Source organism: Centruroides vittatus, unplaced genomic scaffold (genome assembly GCF_030686945.1).
Source record: "Centruroides vittatus isolate TY-2023 unplaced genomic scaffold, ASM3068694v2 scaffold_861, whole genome shotgun sequence".
NCBI lineage: Eukaryota > Metazoa > Arthropoda > Arachnida > Scorpiones > Buthidae > Centruroides > Centruroides vittatus.
In genome coordinates, this window is record NW_027122718.1 from 4536581 (window position 1) to 4552340 (window position 15760).

The 15760-nt window shown below is 31.1% G+C and overlaps 1 protein-coding gene across 1 annotated transcript in view; it reads right to left on the bottom strand.

Annotated features, from left to right (window-relative positions):
- Positions 1–12783, bottom strand: part of eIF4B (eukaryotic translation initiation factor 4B) — a 67270-nt gene extending 54487 nt beyond the window's left edge. Inside the window, exon 1 of the mRNA XM_067288403.1 lies at positions 12746–12783. Coding sequence (XP_067144504.1) covers positions 12746–12758 — 13 coding nt within the window. The 5' untranslated portion in view covers positions 12759–12783. The remainder of the gene's footprint in view (positions 1–12745) is intronic.
- Positions 12784–15760: the final 2977 nt, after the last annotated feature.

Genomic DNA, 15760 nt, shown 5'->3' on the forward strand with positions numbered 1-15760 from the left:
ATAAAAACCCTAGTTTGCCTATTTCTACATTCAGCATGAAATTGAGTCACAAAGCACACTTCAGGAAAAACAGCAGAATGTCTAGCTCCCATGTGATGGAAGTCCCATGCACCACACACTTAGAGTGATTTCATGATGTCACGCAACAAGTTTGAGCTAGGGCTCCTAGCATCCAGGTTGACTGAGATGCAATTTTTAGGCCAATGCGCACAGTATATTGAAAGTGCAACACATATCTGTTAAAACACATGAAGCTATTACTTTCATAGCAGTAACAAAGTTAATTTCAAAATTTATCAAGAATATGAAAGTTAAGAATAAATTTTAGCATGTCATAGTTTTCCAAAGATATAGATACTTATTAGATTAACCAACTTGTAAACAGTACAAATTTTTAATATTTGATGAAAACAATGACATTTCACATTTTTGCCAAATACAAGTTTTATGAATTCATTATTTGTTATAAATATCAGCATAAGTAGTTCACGATTATTTAAACATGGATGTATTGAGATGATAACATAAATATAAAAATGCAGTATAATCAAAATAATCACCTCAATTATGATTACACTAATTAAAAAATGATTTCATTAAATTTTATTACTTACTTCATAAAAAAAATGCTAATAATAGTAATTACTTATGTTAATAGTTCAATAAATATATTTAAGGACTTATATTTTATGATATATGTCTGTAATTTATTTAAAAAGTAAAATCATTAAATACACACATGTTAAATCCATGGTTCCCAATTAGTGGTACATGTACCCCTGGAGGTACGCGAAATTGCATGAAGGGGTACGCACGGCAATCTAAAATCGATCGATTTAAAATTTAAATGCATGAGATGAAGCAATCAAAACAATAATGGGTGGACCGTCAAAAATTTGGCAATTTACAACATGTGTCAAATGCACAAATTCGTTTATTTATAACTAAAAATATTCTCGAAATTTCATCAAAAAATTGCATTTGTAACAATACCTAAATGAAATTCTTACACAAGAAACAAAAATTGTACAATTAACACTATTTGTGTACGCGAAATTACAGACTTCAACACGAAGATGACTCGAGACTGAAGCTGACCAAAAAGCAACCAGATTTTACAAAGTTGTGCAAAGAAAATCGTACACATTTGTCACATTACAATTAAATAACCTTATGTTATTTTCATTATTATTAGAATTGTATTTTAAAGGTAATAAATGTAAAAAAAACTTATTCTATTTATCACCAGCAGTCTACCCACAGCTTCACCCGCATTATATCGAATTTTCTCGTAGGAGTAAGATATTTTCTCGCAGTAAAATGTAGCCTATATCCATCTCCAACATGTAAGATATCTCTGTGCCAAATTTTATTAAAACCTGTTCAGCGGTTTAGACGTGAAAAGGTAACAGACAGACAGAATTACTTTCGAATTTATAATATTAGTATGGATTAATATGAATTTCTGCTATAAGGGATACTTGAGTTTGAGCTCTTTCTTGAAGTGGTATGCAGGAAAAACTAATTGGAAACCACTGCATTAAATAATAATACAGTAGATCATCGATTATCCGACCCCCGATTAACTGACCGCGTTCTAGTTGGCAAATTCAAATGTCCGCTAGTGATGTGGCACTACAATATTTGGTTATGTCTTGGCTACTTTAATATTATTTTTGTTAAATTTTTGCATGTTTTAGCTGGCAGCATTGGCTCAACCATGAAAGGGAGGCTAGTATTTAAACCAGGCCTAATACACTATACTAATAATGTATTTTTTCATACTTTTCGGTTATCCGACTTTTCAGTTATCTGACCAACCCCAGTCCCCAATTAAGTCGGATAATCGATGCTCTACTGTATGTACATCCAATAACTACAATCCAATAACAATTTTGAATGGTCTGTGCAATTAACTGCAAAACAACCACCCATTTTGGCTTAAAATTCAACAGTAAAATTATAGCAACAGACCGGTACACTGTTTTGGCCTAAAAATGGTGTGTAAGTCAGCCTGGGTTTAAGCAGCCTTAGTTCAAGCAGAAAAGTAGAAAATGACATTGAGAACAAAAGGCAGTTTTCTTGCAATGCTGCCCCCATCATTTCCAGATTGAGGATTTTTTTTTATCAACCAACAGAAAATTTGAAAAATTTTTTGAAGTGACATTTTTTTCACTTTGATCTTTTTTCAGTAAACTTTGACATGACAGAACATGCAAAATATTGTTTAAACATTGTACTCAATGTGTTATTCAAAATTATTCATTAAAAAATTATTCAAAAATGATTCCTATTGCTAACAAGGAGAGAGCTAGATGTTCAGGTCTCTGATTCAAACAAAACATGGTAAGTACATAGCACTAAACACTAACAGTTCCTTGTCCAAATAATAGAACCACTTCTTGAGCTTGAGCTCTGAAAATTGAATCTTTACTTTATATGGCTTTGGAAGTTTCATATTCCTGAACAGTAGTTACCGAGTGAGTAAGATACTATGCACTTGTGCTAATTGATGTAGGTTCAAACCTTTGGAATTTTAGTTTAGTTTTTTTTTGTGTGTAACATTATTACTTTATTTTATCACTTCATTAGCATTATTATGATTCACAAGATCTTATATATATAGAGCTTATTCACAAGCTTATAGAACAAGAGATTAAAAATTGTGACATCATTTCCTGTTTAGTGAAAACGAGCCTCTGTAGATTTAACTCTTTTACATCGTTAAATAAGACTTTTATTTCTTCACATTTATTTTCACATATTTTACATACTATGTCCTCACATGCAAATAAGCTACAGCTGTTACTGCATATGGACAAAAAGACAAGTGATATGAAAATAAGGTAGATTAATTATAGCATTTTTTTAAAATTGTTAATGTTATGGACTACTTCTTCATGCACTCATACTTGTTACACTTCAAATATCACAATACTGGCATATTTGAAAATTAATATGAAGAAATAAAAATTTTATTTAACAATGTGAAAGAGTTATCCACAACTCAGATACATAAAACTTCCAAAGACTTAAGCTAAACACTCAATTTTCAGAGGCCCATTTTTAGGAAATGCTTGAAAAGTGGGTCCTATTATTTGAACGAGAAGCTGTTTGTTTAAGGCTATGTGCTCACCAAGTTTCATTCAAACTGGAGACCTGGGGCCGTATTCTGGTCATCATCTCTGGTCTCTTGTCTCTCACAAATCGGTTTCTGATTGGCTAATCATTCGGATTAGCCAATCAGTGACCGACTTGTGAGAGAAGAGAGACCGGAGACAGTGACCGGAAAATGGTCCATGAACATCTGGCCCTCTCCTTGTAAGTGACAGCTTAACATGTAAGTTTTGCTTTTCAGATGCCAAACCAATAATGGTACCAGCACATGCATTAATTAATAAGTAAAACTGGTAGCAATAAATAATTTGAAGTGGCAAAAAAATTAAAAATTTCAATTTCAATTCCATGTTATAATATTTACTCTACATCAGAAAATTATTAAATTAAAATTAAAAAAATAAAATAGAAGTTATTAAAAATTAGTGTGTACATTTTTTTGGAAACACCCTATATAAACTTAGTGTAAAATTTATATTTATTAACCTTAACTATTGTATTCTGAATGTATATTTGATAAATTACTCATTAAATTAACTTATTATATTTTATTTTACTTAGGCCTACTTTTTAAATTTTTTTTATCAGGAATAAATAAGTAAGTAAAAATATAAACATACAGCATATACAGATTCTATTTGAATTCAGAAATAATTGTTCTTATAACAATAATAATAAAGCATTTAAAATATTTTATACTTATAGAAAATGGACAAAGAAATTTGTCCATTATTATAAAAATCATATTCCAATTAAAGAAATATAACAAAGTTTTATTCAGAAAATAAATCCAAATAATATCTTCAAAAAATTTTTTAATATAATATAAAAACTAATAGAATTTATTTGTTCAAATTAATAATTCAAAAATATTGATATAGAATAATCATAATATATTTGTAATAACCAATGAGAAAAATTTCTCTTCTAATATATTTTTGATAAATAATTCAATTTTTACAGTTAAATCAATCATGGTTTTCAGCTGATATATTCCCCACAATATTATCCTTAATTGTAAAAGTTTGAATAAATGTTTCATTATAAGATTTATCATTGAGATGCTTTATTAAAAATTGAAAACAAAGGCTGGATTTTTGAATAGGAGCTTAATTATTATAAGATTAAGGTGTAATATTGAGATTATAAGTTATAAAAATTTATATTGAGTATCAGTGCAATTCAATAAATAAACTAATAGTAAGCTAGAAAATAGAAAAATGCAGATAAAGTTTTGTACAACGATTAACATTTGTTTCTCATTCTTTTGAACTAATTTTCCCTTATATATAATAAACAAGGGGAAATTAGTTCAAAAGAATGAGAAACAAATTGGTACTGACTGCACAAACTCTGGGTAAAAGCTGTAATCTACAGTTCAACTGGATCCCAGCTCATAAGGGTTATAAGGGCAATGAGTTAGCCCTCAAAGTTAGCCAACAAACTTGCCAATAAACTTTGAGTTAGCCTCTGAGTTAGACAACAAACTTGCCAAGTCAGCTTGTAAATTCCTTCAAATCATACCTATTCAAGGCTCTCTGCAACCACATTAAAACAACAACTTAATCAAATAGTTACTGAACAGTGGCAAAAAGAGTGGGATGAAGCAGATACTGGGAGACTGCCATAGCTTCATTCCTTCTATTAGTTATCTTAAAAGTATTAAATGCTTCAGTCCAGACACTGAACTTACCCAGTGCCGCACTGGGCACGAGAACTTTGCTTCTTATTTACACCATTTCAGCAAAGAAATCGAAGACAAGTGTGACTGTGACGGGGAAAGTGAAGATGATGCCATGCACTTCACATTCACCTGCAACAAATTTGAAGAACAACGCAACAAACTTTTCCAAGAATGTCTTCAGGCTGGACTAAACTGGCCCCCTAACCCTGCTGACTTAAAAATAAACACTTATGAACTAAACTCACAGACTTCATTCACAAAATGAAAAAACCGAAGACTACGATTGGTACCAGCCAGCAAGATATGAATATAACATAACCAACAGCCCAAACTGCATGTAATCGGGCTACATATGGCCCCACTCTGTTTTCCAACCATATAACTGTTGATTACCCCTATCATTTGTGTACTTATATTGACTTTGGTTGCTGTCTGTAATTGCAGCCAGAACAGGCACCAAATTGGCCTAAAAAAGGTCCCCCTCTATAATAAACTAACACTTCTTCCACACCGGGTTGTCGGAACACGTTCCATTTATTTATGCTGTTCGATTATCAAATCCAGAATTGGCCTGAGGAAGAGCCCAGGAGGGGCAGTGAAAACGTTCGCCATTTCGAAAAATAGTTCGCACCGGTTATCGGTTTTAGAAGGTATTTAATTTTTTTTGTCCCCCTCTATATATACATTATTGTACAATGCCAAAAAAATCTGATAATCTCAGGGATCCTGGTGTGTAAAGTGTTCCGTGAGGGACGACAGGTTTAGACAAAACTTGGTGTAAATTGGCTCCACCAAACGTTCCATCCAACAGAGAGTCCGTGAGCACAAATACGACACAGACCATACACAATACACCACTGCCCTATCCACCTATGCCACCGAGCCAGAAGTTCACGCAGACCTGTCCAACACCAGGCTGATAAAAAGAGCCTTTCACCCAAATCACATCAAGGCCCTTGAGACCCTTGAAATATACAAGGCCAGCAGCCTGGCGTGTAGATGTATCAACTTTAAAGACAGCAATGCATTATTGTATGCCTGGCGCTACGTATGTGAGGAACAAGTCGTTGCTGATGCTCCGTGAGTGTGTATTATTTACATTTATACCAGTTCCACAATTAATAGGCTTGCACGGGACATCCTATGTATTTATACATAGATGGCACACTTTTGCAACCATTGAATACAGTTAATAGCCATATTCCAATTTTATTTTAAAATTTAACATTTGAAATTGTTCAATACCAGGCATTCTAAGTTTGGAATTCCTTCTCAATTTAACCTGAAGCAGACCTCAAGTGAGGCTATAAACATTTGTTTCACGAATTTTAAACATTACCGGACAAAGGTTCGTCAAGAGTGTTCATTAACACCGTTAATTACATTGGAAGGTATTGTTGCCTGTAATTAACTGGTTCAAGTTTTTATTGTATATTACCATGATCATGTTTTGTCTATACTTCAATTGGTATTTTGTTATCTTTTGTCCTCTCATGTACATATCCATGCTACAATCTTTGCAGCACATGATAAATATGTAATACTATCATATAAGCTACTCTGTACCTGTTCAATGTTATGTTATCACTTATCAATATTGTAGCTTTAGTGTGTTTCATCTGTGGATAATACCCTACATTTATTCGTGTATTGCGGTGTCACTACTACTGTACAACTATATAATTGTTTTTACCATTGTATACTATATTTTCAAAGTTTCTTGCACCATTACTGTATTTGGTATAGCTTTATACATTTATGTAAATTTTACCTGTATTCCTATTTATATTAGTATTTTTGTTTTTTAATTAGACAATGCAGGCACCCATGGTTCCCAGCTCATCTTCAATCTTTCCCTACCTACTTTCCCTCCCTAAACACTATCTCTTCCTCTTCTTACTTCCACTTCACAACTACTACTTCCATAGAGGTAAAGTCAGTTTCTAAACAGACAACCTCTCTACTCCTTTTTTAATAAATCAATAAATAGTAATGGAGGAAGGCATAAAAGTAGTGGTGCAGACTTGAAGTAAAATTATTTAAGATTAGACAATATATACCTAATATATTATTATATTCATTTAAAAAAATTACTAAACTGAATTATAAAAATATAAATTTATAAATTTACTTTTGCATACAAAGACAGAAAGAAAAATTTACTTAATTAAAAAAAAAGGCATGCTTGAAACACATTATAACTGATTTTTGCTTAGTTTTTCATTAATTTGCTGCATACACTCAGTGGAGTTATTTACTGTATTTACTCACTTATAAGATGATCTCGCATACAGGATGAGATGTGACTTTAAAGATCAAAATAAAGAAAATTAGCTTTATTAATACAATTCTAATTTTATTTCGTTTAATCACAAATAAAATATCAAATGCATGTAAGTGCAAACATTGTCCCGTAAAAATTACTGGCATTTTAAACTTCAAGGAAAAATCTTGTAAAATCAACAACATAATTTGTTCATGTAAAGCTGCACGATCGGGAACTTTTTTTTTTGCCAATTCTTAACAGTCAAATTCACTCTTTATCAATTACACTTGTTTCTTCAAATTCTGATTTCCAAATAATGTTTTCACATGGAAATGAATTAAAACTTATATTGGACTCCCATGTAATGTTGGAATTCAATTCAAAAGCTTTGCTTTTCCTATTGCTATTCATCTTTACTCCTGACATACACAAGAACAATTCAAATGACCCAGATAAAATACTATTGTTTTTAAACACCAGGTGAGAATCTGGTAAAAAGTGCTAGTACACAGTTTACAAAAATTATACAAAAATGAAAAGAATCCTTTGCTTGCGCATATAGGACGACCTAGGATTTTGAAGCAGTGAAAAATGGACAAAAACCTCATCTTATATGCAAGTAAATACGGTAATTTACAAAATCTAGATTAGGCCTATTCTATTTAAATGTGATTTAACATTTTGTTAAAGATTTTTTTAAAATGCTGACAAGATTAAAAGCAGCCAAAAGGTAGTAATAGCACAGAGAATGTATTAATAGTAACTCAGAAACACGACAAGAATACTTGAGAAAAGAAAGAGAGCATTGGAAGCAAAGAACCAGCATGGAAAAAATTAAAGAGGTTAGTGATTTATTGACAAGAGGTAAAAGAATAAAAAGAATGGTAAAAAAAAAAAAGAAAAAAAATAGATGCTCTCAACATAAGAAATCTTGCTGTTTGCAAAAGCTTCTTTCTTCACCTATCAATTCTAATAATGAGGAGGTTGTTCCAGGTGCAAGCGTACAAAAAATTTGTAGAAGGAAAAATATAAGGAAAGAACATTCTCTTAATCATCACAAGAATCATAACTTGAAGAAAATACTGCTTATCACTAAGCAAAAAACTGACATATATAGAAAATGGTATGATAGAGTTGTTTGCAAATTACCAAATAAACCAACTGTAATGTGTTTTAACTCAAAATCTACAAGGGAACAGATGAGTGAGCCAATTTCTGACAGCATTAGGAAGAAATTATTACTACCAAACAATCTACTGAATTATCAATTGAGTTACATTAAAGCTAATAATAGTTATTAGCCTTAATATAGCCTGATTAATAATCTGGCAGAACATTTGACAATATGAATGTATCAGATTGTGGAATAATAATTTCTTAGTAAACAACAATGTTCTGATAGAGGAACCCTGAAACAGATATATGCTGTCATTCACAAAAGAAAGTTTCCATAAAGCAAAATCAAATCATTTCAAAGATTGTGACTGAAAATATTCTCAAAATATTATCTTATTCCAAAAAGCAGTTTGGCATGTGTTTTTGTTGCTATCTTGGAAATCTTAGACCAGCAGATCTAATTTTTGAAAGAAGCATTGTGATAAACTTTCAGCTTACATCAAGTTACAGGCCATGGGCACTGAAGTTGTCCCCAGTCAGCCCCATGAGTAACCAGTATCAATATATCTAAATTAACAGTTCTGGAAGAACAGATCAGATGGAGATCTGGGTAGCATAACTGACAATGTGTATGCATGATAAGTTCCCACTTCTGGCTGATTCTTTTCTTCCAAAACCTTCTAAATTAATTATTAAATTTATCAAGAGATGTTACCTAACACCACCTCTAGGCCAAATTACTTGACATTTAATTAGTAATTAATAGCATTAATATAGACTGATGTAATTGTTTGGCATTATTTTGAATAGAAGCATGAAACCATTAAAAAATGTTAAGATCATATCATTGCTATTTTAATTAATTATATCCAGAATGTGTTTTGTAACAGAGGGGACATAAATATATAAGAAAATTTATAATATATAAATATTAAGTACAGTAATTAGCTTGCCCAAACTTATTTTCATGAATAATAAACTTTATTATATGATCGACATATCCAAATGAAACTTTTCAAGTAATATCAAATATTTTACAAAAGCTATTTTTGATAAGATATTTGGTAACTTAAGTATACTATAGAAGAACTGTATATAAAATACTCAACTCAAAACCATCTTCTGAACTTACAAGATAGACATCATGCTGAATACCTTTAAAACATTTTTGAAAACTATCTCTTTCAAAACCTTTTATTTCCAATAAAAATAATAATATTTACTTGCTTGAACAAACATTTTCGTATCTCTATCGAGAACCGCTTCAGGTCCAAATTTATTTTCATTTTTGAAAATAAATTATTCATTTTGTATTAATATTACCAAAAATTTTCAATGTTCCTTATATTCTAAAATGTTTATTGGACTTGGTATAAATTATAAAAAACTAAAGAATTTTGATTATCAAAAATAAAACATTAAATTTTAATTAGAAGATTTAGCAAAATGATGTAATCTTGACCTTCCATAGACCTAGATTTAATCTAGGTCTGTAATCTAGGCGTAATCTGTAGAAGTAATCTAGACCAATAAAATTGGTTTCAATTAATAGAATTCAAAAAATAAGTAATATTTCAGAGAAGAATGAAAAAGTCATAGGTACAACACTTCAAAAATCTGGCATGGATTAAGCAAATTATATAACAAAGCAGTAACATTTCAGCTTTGTCTTTGCTAAAGAATTACAATATATAGTTTTAAATAATATATAAAATCTGGCAATGAAACTAACCCACTGTTGTTATTAATAGGTTTAGAAGTTAAAATCATTATTATTATTTTTCACATTAAGTCCATATAACAAAGCTCTAACAATTTAACATAATGGCAATTTTGAAAGTTTTCAAAATAACACTTTTTGATTTCAAAAACTTTTTGCCAATTTCAGAAAACTTTTGAACATACTTAAATTATAATTTTTCTTACATTTTAAATTGAAATAATTTTTTAAAATTACATAATTAAGAATAAAACGTGTAAATTATAAGCTTTAACATCTTGAGACATTATAGAATTTGTACACGACATATTTTACATTATAAAAAACATCCATTACAACTTTATGCATAATGTACCAGTATAAGCATAAGATAAGTTTCATGTTTATTTTATAAAATTGCAGAACCAAACATATTTGATCCTTTTTTGACATCAATACATCATCGTTACACATGCCCACATAAGAACCTGCTTGGTGTTTGTCAGCCATATTTTTTTTTCTTTGGTACGTGTCTTTGCTACCTTGCTTTTACTTACTGTCTATTAATTGTTTAATTGTTAATGTGATGACAAAATCTTGATATCTCCAGGAGTAAAAACAATAGCTTCAATGATGTCAATGTTTGTTTATTTTTACAACATAACAGGCTTGGATGCACTAACACTATCTATCTTATGTATTTATAATTATAACATCAGGTAAATATAACATAAGATATGTCATGTACAAACTGTATTATTAAAAAGCTACAAAAGTAATCTTGAAATAATTTGGAAATTGGTAATACTGAAAATTTAAATTTAAGTACACTGCATTAAAAATTAAAAAGATGTATATATATCTTTTTTAATGCAGTGTACTTAAATTTAAATTTCCAATATATATATATTATATATCTAAGAGATATTTTACACCCTCATCATAACGAAAATAAAATAATTACTTTTATGAAAAATTAAGCAATCCACATATTCTAATTAATAAACTGAACATGTTTTACAAATATCAATTTACACCAAAACTACTTTTAAACAACTTTAGAATTTATCACTTTATTAGTTTAAAAATTATGACAAACTTAAAAGCTTTTAAACTTAAATTTATTGCTAAATCCTTTACAATTTTTAATCTGAAAACATTGGGATTGTCACTTTTTCAAGTCTTGATAAAACAACTGATGCCAAAAATATTTCAAGGATATAAAAATTTGAAATGAAACTAATTAAAGTTTGATTATAAGCAAAATATGTCTGTTATTTCTATTTACAACTAAATAAATAACATTAAAATACCAAGGATAAAAGACTATAAAGAACCGAACATAAAATCATTTTTTTTACAGTCTTTAAAAATAATAACTAGGACATTCCATGACTTTGTAGAATTGAGGCGGAGCCAGAAAGAAAGAAGTGATCCCTTCACCCGAGAGTGTAGAAGAGGTGATATTCATACCTACCACCCACGGGAGACACAATTGGAAATTGCCGACACAGACAGGCGATCCAAGAACAAAGCAACTGCCATCGATTGCTTTGTTTTTGTGTTTTGTTCATTTTTCATGCCTATTTTCCATTAGGTGCATGCAATGCCGATTTTATTTTCGATCCCTAGACCCCATTAGGTACTCTCAGTCACATCAGAGAGTATGAACATCATCACTTTAATTCTTCTGTATAATCAAAACAAAGTCCTATTTTTTTATATTTAAATGGACCATCATTACATTTTTGGATTCCTCGTCGCAATTAATAGAAAATAGCAAAGCTTTGTCAAAATCGATCGAACAGATTTTGAGAACAAACCCAATTCCATAAGCCACACAGAAGATGCTTCACTAATGCTCCACCCCACTTATACGTTATTCAATGGTAGGACGACCCAGACATCCCTGGTTTTGTCTATTTTTAATATTTGATGGTAGAATCAATCTTTGAATAGATAAATTTTATTAACATGCCAATATTTATAAATCAATCAATAAATAAATTTTAAAAAATAACCAAAGTTCAATCAGTTTTACACCATATTTTCAAAGATTCCGAAACGCGTCCACGATCGGATGGTAAATAATATGGCCAAGCAAGCATAGGAAATAACAACAATAAATGAATAGGCCTATTATGATATAAAAATAATATAGGATGAGTTCTCGGAATGCGAATACATCATTATATTTCTTGCATGTAAAAGGTATGCAAGTCTTATTCCAAGAACAATTTTCGGCACAATTCATAAAAAAAAAAAAAAAGGATAGATTTAAAGAAATTGCATCATACAAATGAAATGAAGACGAAAATCTCCTGGAATTTCTCAATATTTTGCCGATTATCACGCATATTAAAATTTTTCTTTTTTAATGAATAAATAACAGATTATAAATTAATAAATACGTAATACTCATTAGGAATTGGTGTTTAGAAGATTTTATTTCTGAGTAATAAGCAGGAAGAATGGGAATAAACTGGAGCAAATATACGAAAATTCTCGCAATATGGAATGGTATAGCGTCAATAACGAAAAGGAAATAAAAGGAAGAAATAATGACATCAGTGATTAAAAAAGAGTCAAGCGAATTACCTAATCTTTTCTTATAATAATATATTGTGTGATTTAATCGATTAATCAATTTGCGCGCAAAAACATAAATCGATCTTAACCCTAACTTTAGGCCTAAATTTCACTATAAAATAACATAAATTTAATTGAATTTAATGCAGTTATTTAAACTTAACATTTCCGCATACGTATTAATATTTGTCATATGTAACCGTTATTTACCGTTAATTATTATTAAAATCGCTATAAGTTAAAATATTTTAATAAAATAATTCACACTTATTACCAGTGGATGCCATATTGAATGGTGGATGATGATATAAGACAAGGACTTAATTTTTTTCTTTATTTTTTATAACGTACCTTACGTTGTATAATATATATTTTAATATTTTATTTTAAAATATTAATATAAATTTAATATTTCTATAAAAATAATTTTTTTCTCGAAAAATTATTATTTTTGTTCGTTATTTCAATGGGGAGGCGCTAATATACCGTTATAAGTAGCATAAGTCAAATAGAACACATATAATAATGTATTCGATTACTTTGTATTAAAAAAATACCTTGTTATTGTATCAAATCGATTAAAATGCATTGTAATGTGATGTAGTAAATATAGTTGTATTGTATATAGTAAAAAAGTGCAAATATAATGGCTCCATGCTTAAATGCATGGAGCCATTATATCTCTATTACATGTGTACAGTATATGAACGTATAGAAGTTCTATTATTTTCGTCCTTTTCCTCTCTGTGGGCACTAAGAGAGCCTTTTTAATCATATTCATAATGGGTTCGGCCAGGGCCACAATAGGGAAAGCCGGACGTTAAGGGACACCGAGATTTTTGAGATGGACCATTCATAAAAATTTATTGGGGAGTTGCTCACCCGGATTCAATCCCAAATTCCAGGGCCTTAACCGGCTTCAGTCATTAAGCCGTTTATAGTCAAACATAACATTTATGTATATTTAAAAAAACAAAACTTTAGCCAATTAAGGATTATCCTAAATAGTTCATATGTTTCCATTATTATATTTAAAAAATATAAAAAATATATATTCTCAATGTACTGTAATTATAATATTGTTAAAAACAACACGATAGACTAATTATACAAAATACTTTATATTAGACGGGCGAATGACCGTGGCGAAATTTTGTAAACTCTTTCCGACTTTTGAATACTTAGAGGATCTATTTTTTAAACAAGCTCATTATGGGTTCTGCCAGACCTACAACGAGATGGCTGGATGATGAGGGACGAGGCCCGACATACTCGATTGAATCCCCCTTCCCAAAAAATTTCTGGAATTTTTCGACCGTCCGAATTCGGTCCTGGGCTGCCATATTAATTGCTCGGCCATCCGACCTTCTGACCGAAAAAGCCGAACAGTTATGGCTGCTCCAGAACTGTAAGTTACGGTTGTCAACCTATAGTTCTGGGAGACCCTGAGTCTAATTCGGTCTACAATCTACAGTTTTGGGTGAATCGATTTTCGGTGTTCTATTCTATATACGTCGGCCCCGTCTCTCATCACTTAACCGCCCCAATTGTGGACTGGTATAACCCATTGATGGCTACGATTAAAAGACTCTCCAGCCCACCAGTGGCCGAGTGGATAAAACCACTGAACACTTGTAGCTGGTTGTGGGTTTTCACCTTGCCAACGGGCTGGCGACATGAAGTTTCCTGGTTTTTTTTTTTTTTTTTTTACATTTGTAACATCTAACTAGGGATCAGTTTTCCATAGAAAGTTCTCTCGAGAGACATTCCCTCGGCAGATCGCCCACGAGTCGTGTTGATGTACTGTACTGTACATAACAACAGAACAATAAAAGGCTCTCTTAGTGCCCTCAGAGTAAGAAATGTTTTTTTTAAAAAAAAAAAAATACTTTAAAAACCTCTACAAGAACCAAATCAATTTCTATTTCTGAGCCGAAATCTAATGTCGCAGTCAATTGTCTGATGTGTATATACAGGTATCCCTCGTACAACACGGTACTTCTACACAAGTTTTGCTCTAACACGGTTCGAAAATTGAGGATACCCCTTGATTAACACAACTTCCGGTTTAGCTCTGACACGGTTTTGAAAATCTTCCGTACAAAATTTCACAATTTTTAAGTATAAACTTCGCTATTTGATATTTTCTTTAAATCTCTTTTTTATCTTTTTTATTATTTCCATGCTTAAATGCGGTATTCTAAATACATGTATACAGTATATGTACTGTACATATAGAAGTTTTATTATTTTCGCCTTTTTCCTCCATGTGGGCACTAAGAGAGCCTTTTTAATTATATCTATAATTCGAGGTGTCTCAAATTTGCCCACTGACTTTAGAATATTGGAATTTTCAATTAGTTTTGTGCCTTACGTCAGGCTTACTTTAATGAAAACTGATAGTAGAATTTTTACTTCTTTGCCCTGGCTTTCCTATCAACTAGGTGTTGATGTCGTTGCTTTCAGACTTTAGCCCTTAAAACAGACAGAGCGATTTTTCTCTCCCGCTACATCGTCGAATTTTTAAATTGCCCTCTTTCTTTGCTTCACGGGAAATAAGGTAAGAATCGAAATGATAAATAAAGGATAAATATTTATCGATATTAATTGAATATCGATAAACATCTTGTATTGGTGATTGTATTGAGTGTTCGATATTTATTTGAACATACAAGTACAATTAGGGTGCGACTATGCAGATACGAGCGAGCGAGAATATGTGGCGAGAAGAGGTGATGACATTTCACGCTCTCTGTTTCTTGTCTCATATTCTCGCTCGCTCGTATTTGCATAGTCGCACCCTAAATCATAATTTCTGCAGACCTTTAAGTATATTTATATACAGTTTTTGTTAATCCTAAAGGATTTTTCCGGAGAAAACTTAGAGGCCCATAATTGTTCCTATCCCTATAAAATTGACTGCTGGATGATCGAGATGTTAAGGCAGCAGGTTTATCGAGTGGTTTATCGCCCTGGGAGACCGATGATTGAGTCTGGATGGGTCGAAAAACCCCGGAAATTCTTCAAGGAATGGTCCGCCTTGATATGTCAGGCCCGAATCATCAACATCCGGTCGCCCCGTCGTGAGTCTTGCCGAATCCATAATGGGCTTGCTAAAAAGCCCTCTTAGTGCCCACAGGGCGGAGAGAGTTATAAAAAAAACCCCTATAAGAATTAACGTTATTTTTACTGAATGAACATAATATCTTTAAGATTGCTTTTTATTAATAAAAAATTTTTAAATATTTTATGTGTTCAAAAAAAGATGGTTAAAGAGTCTGCAGAGGCA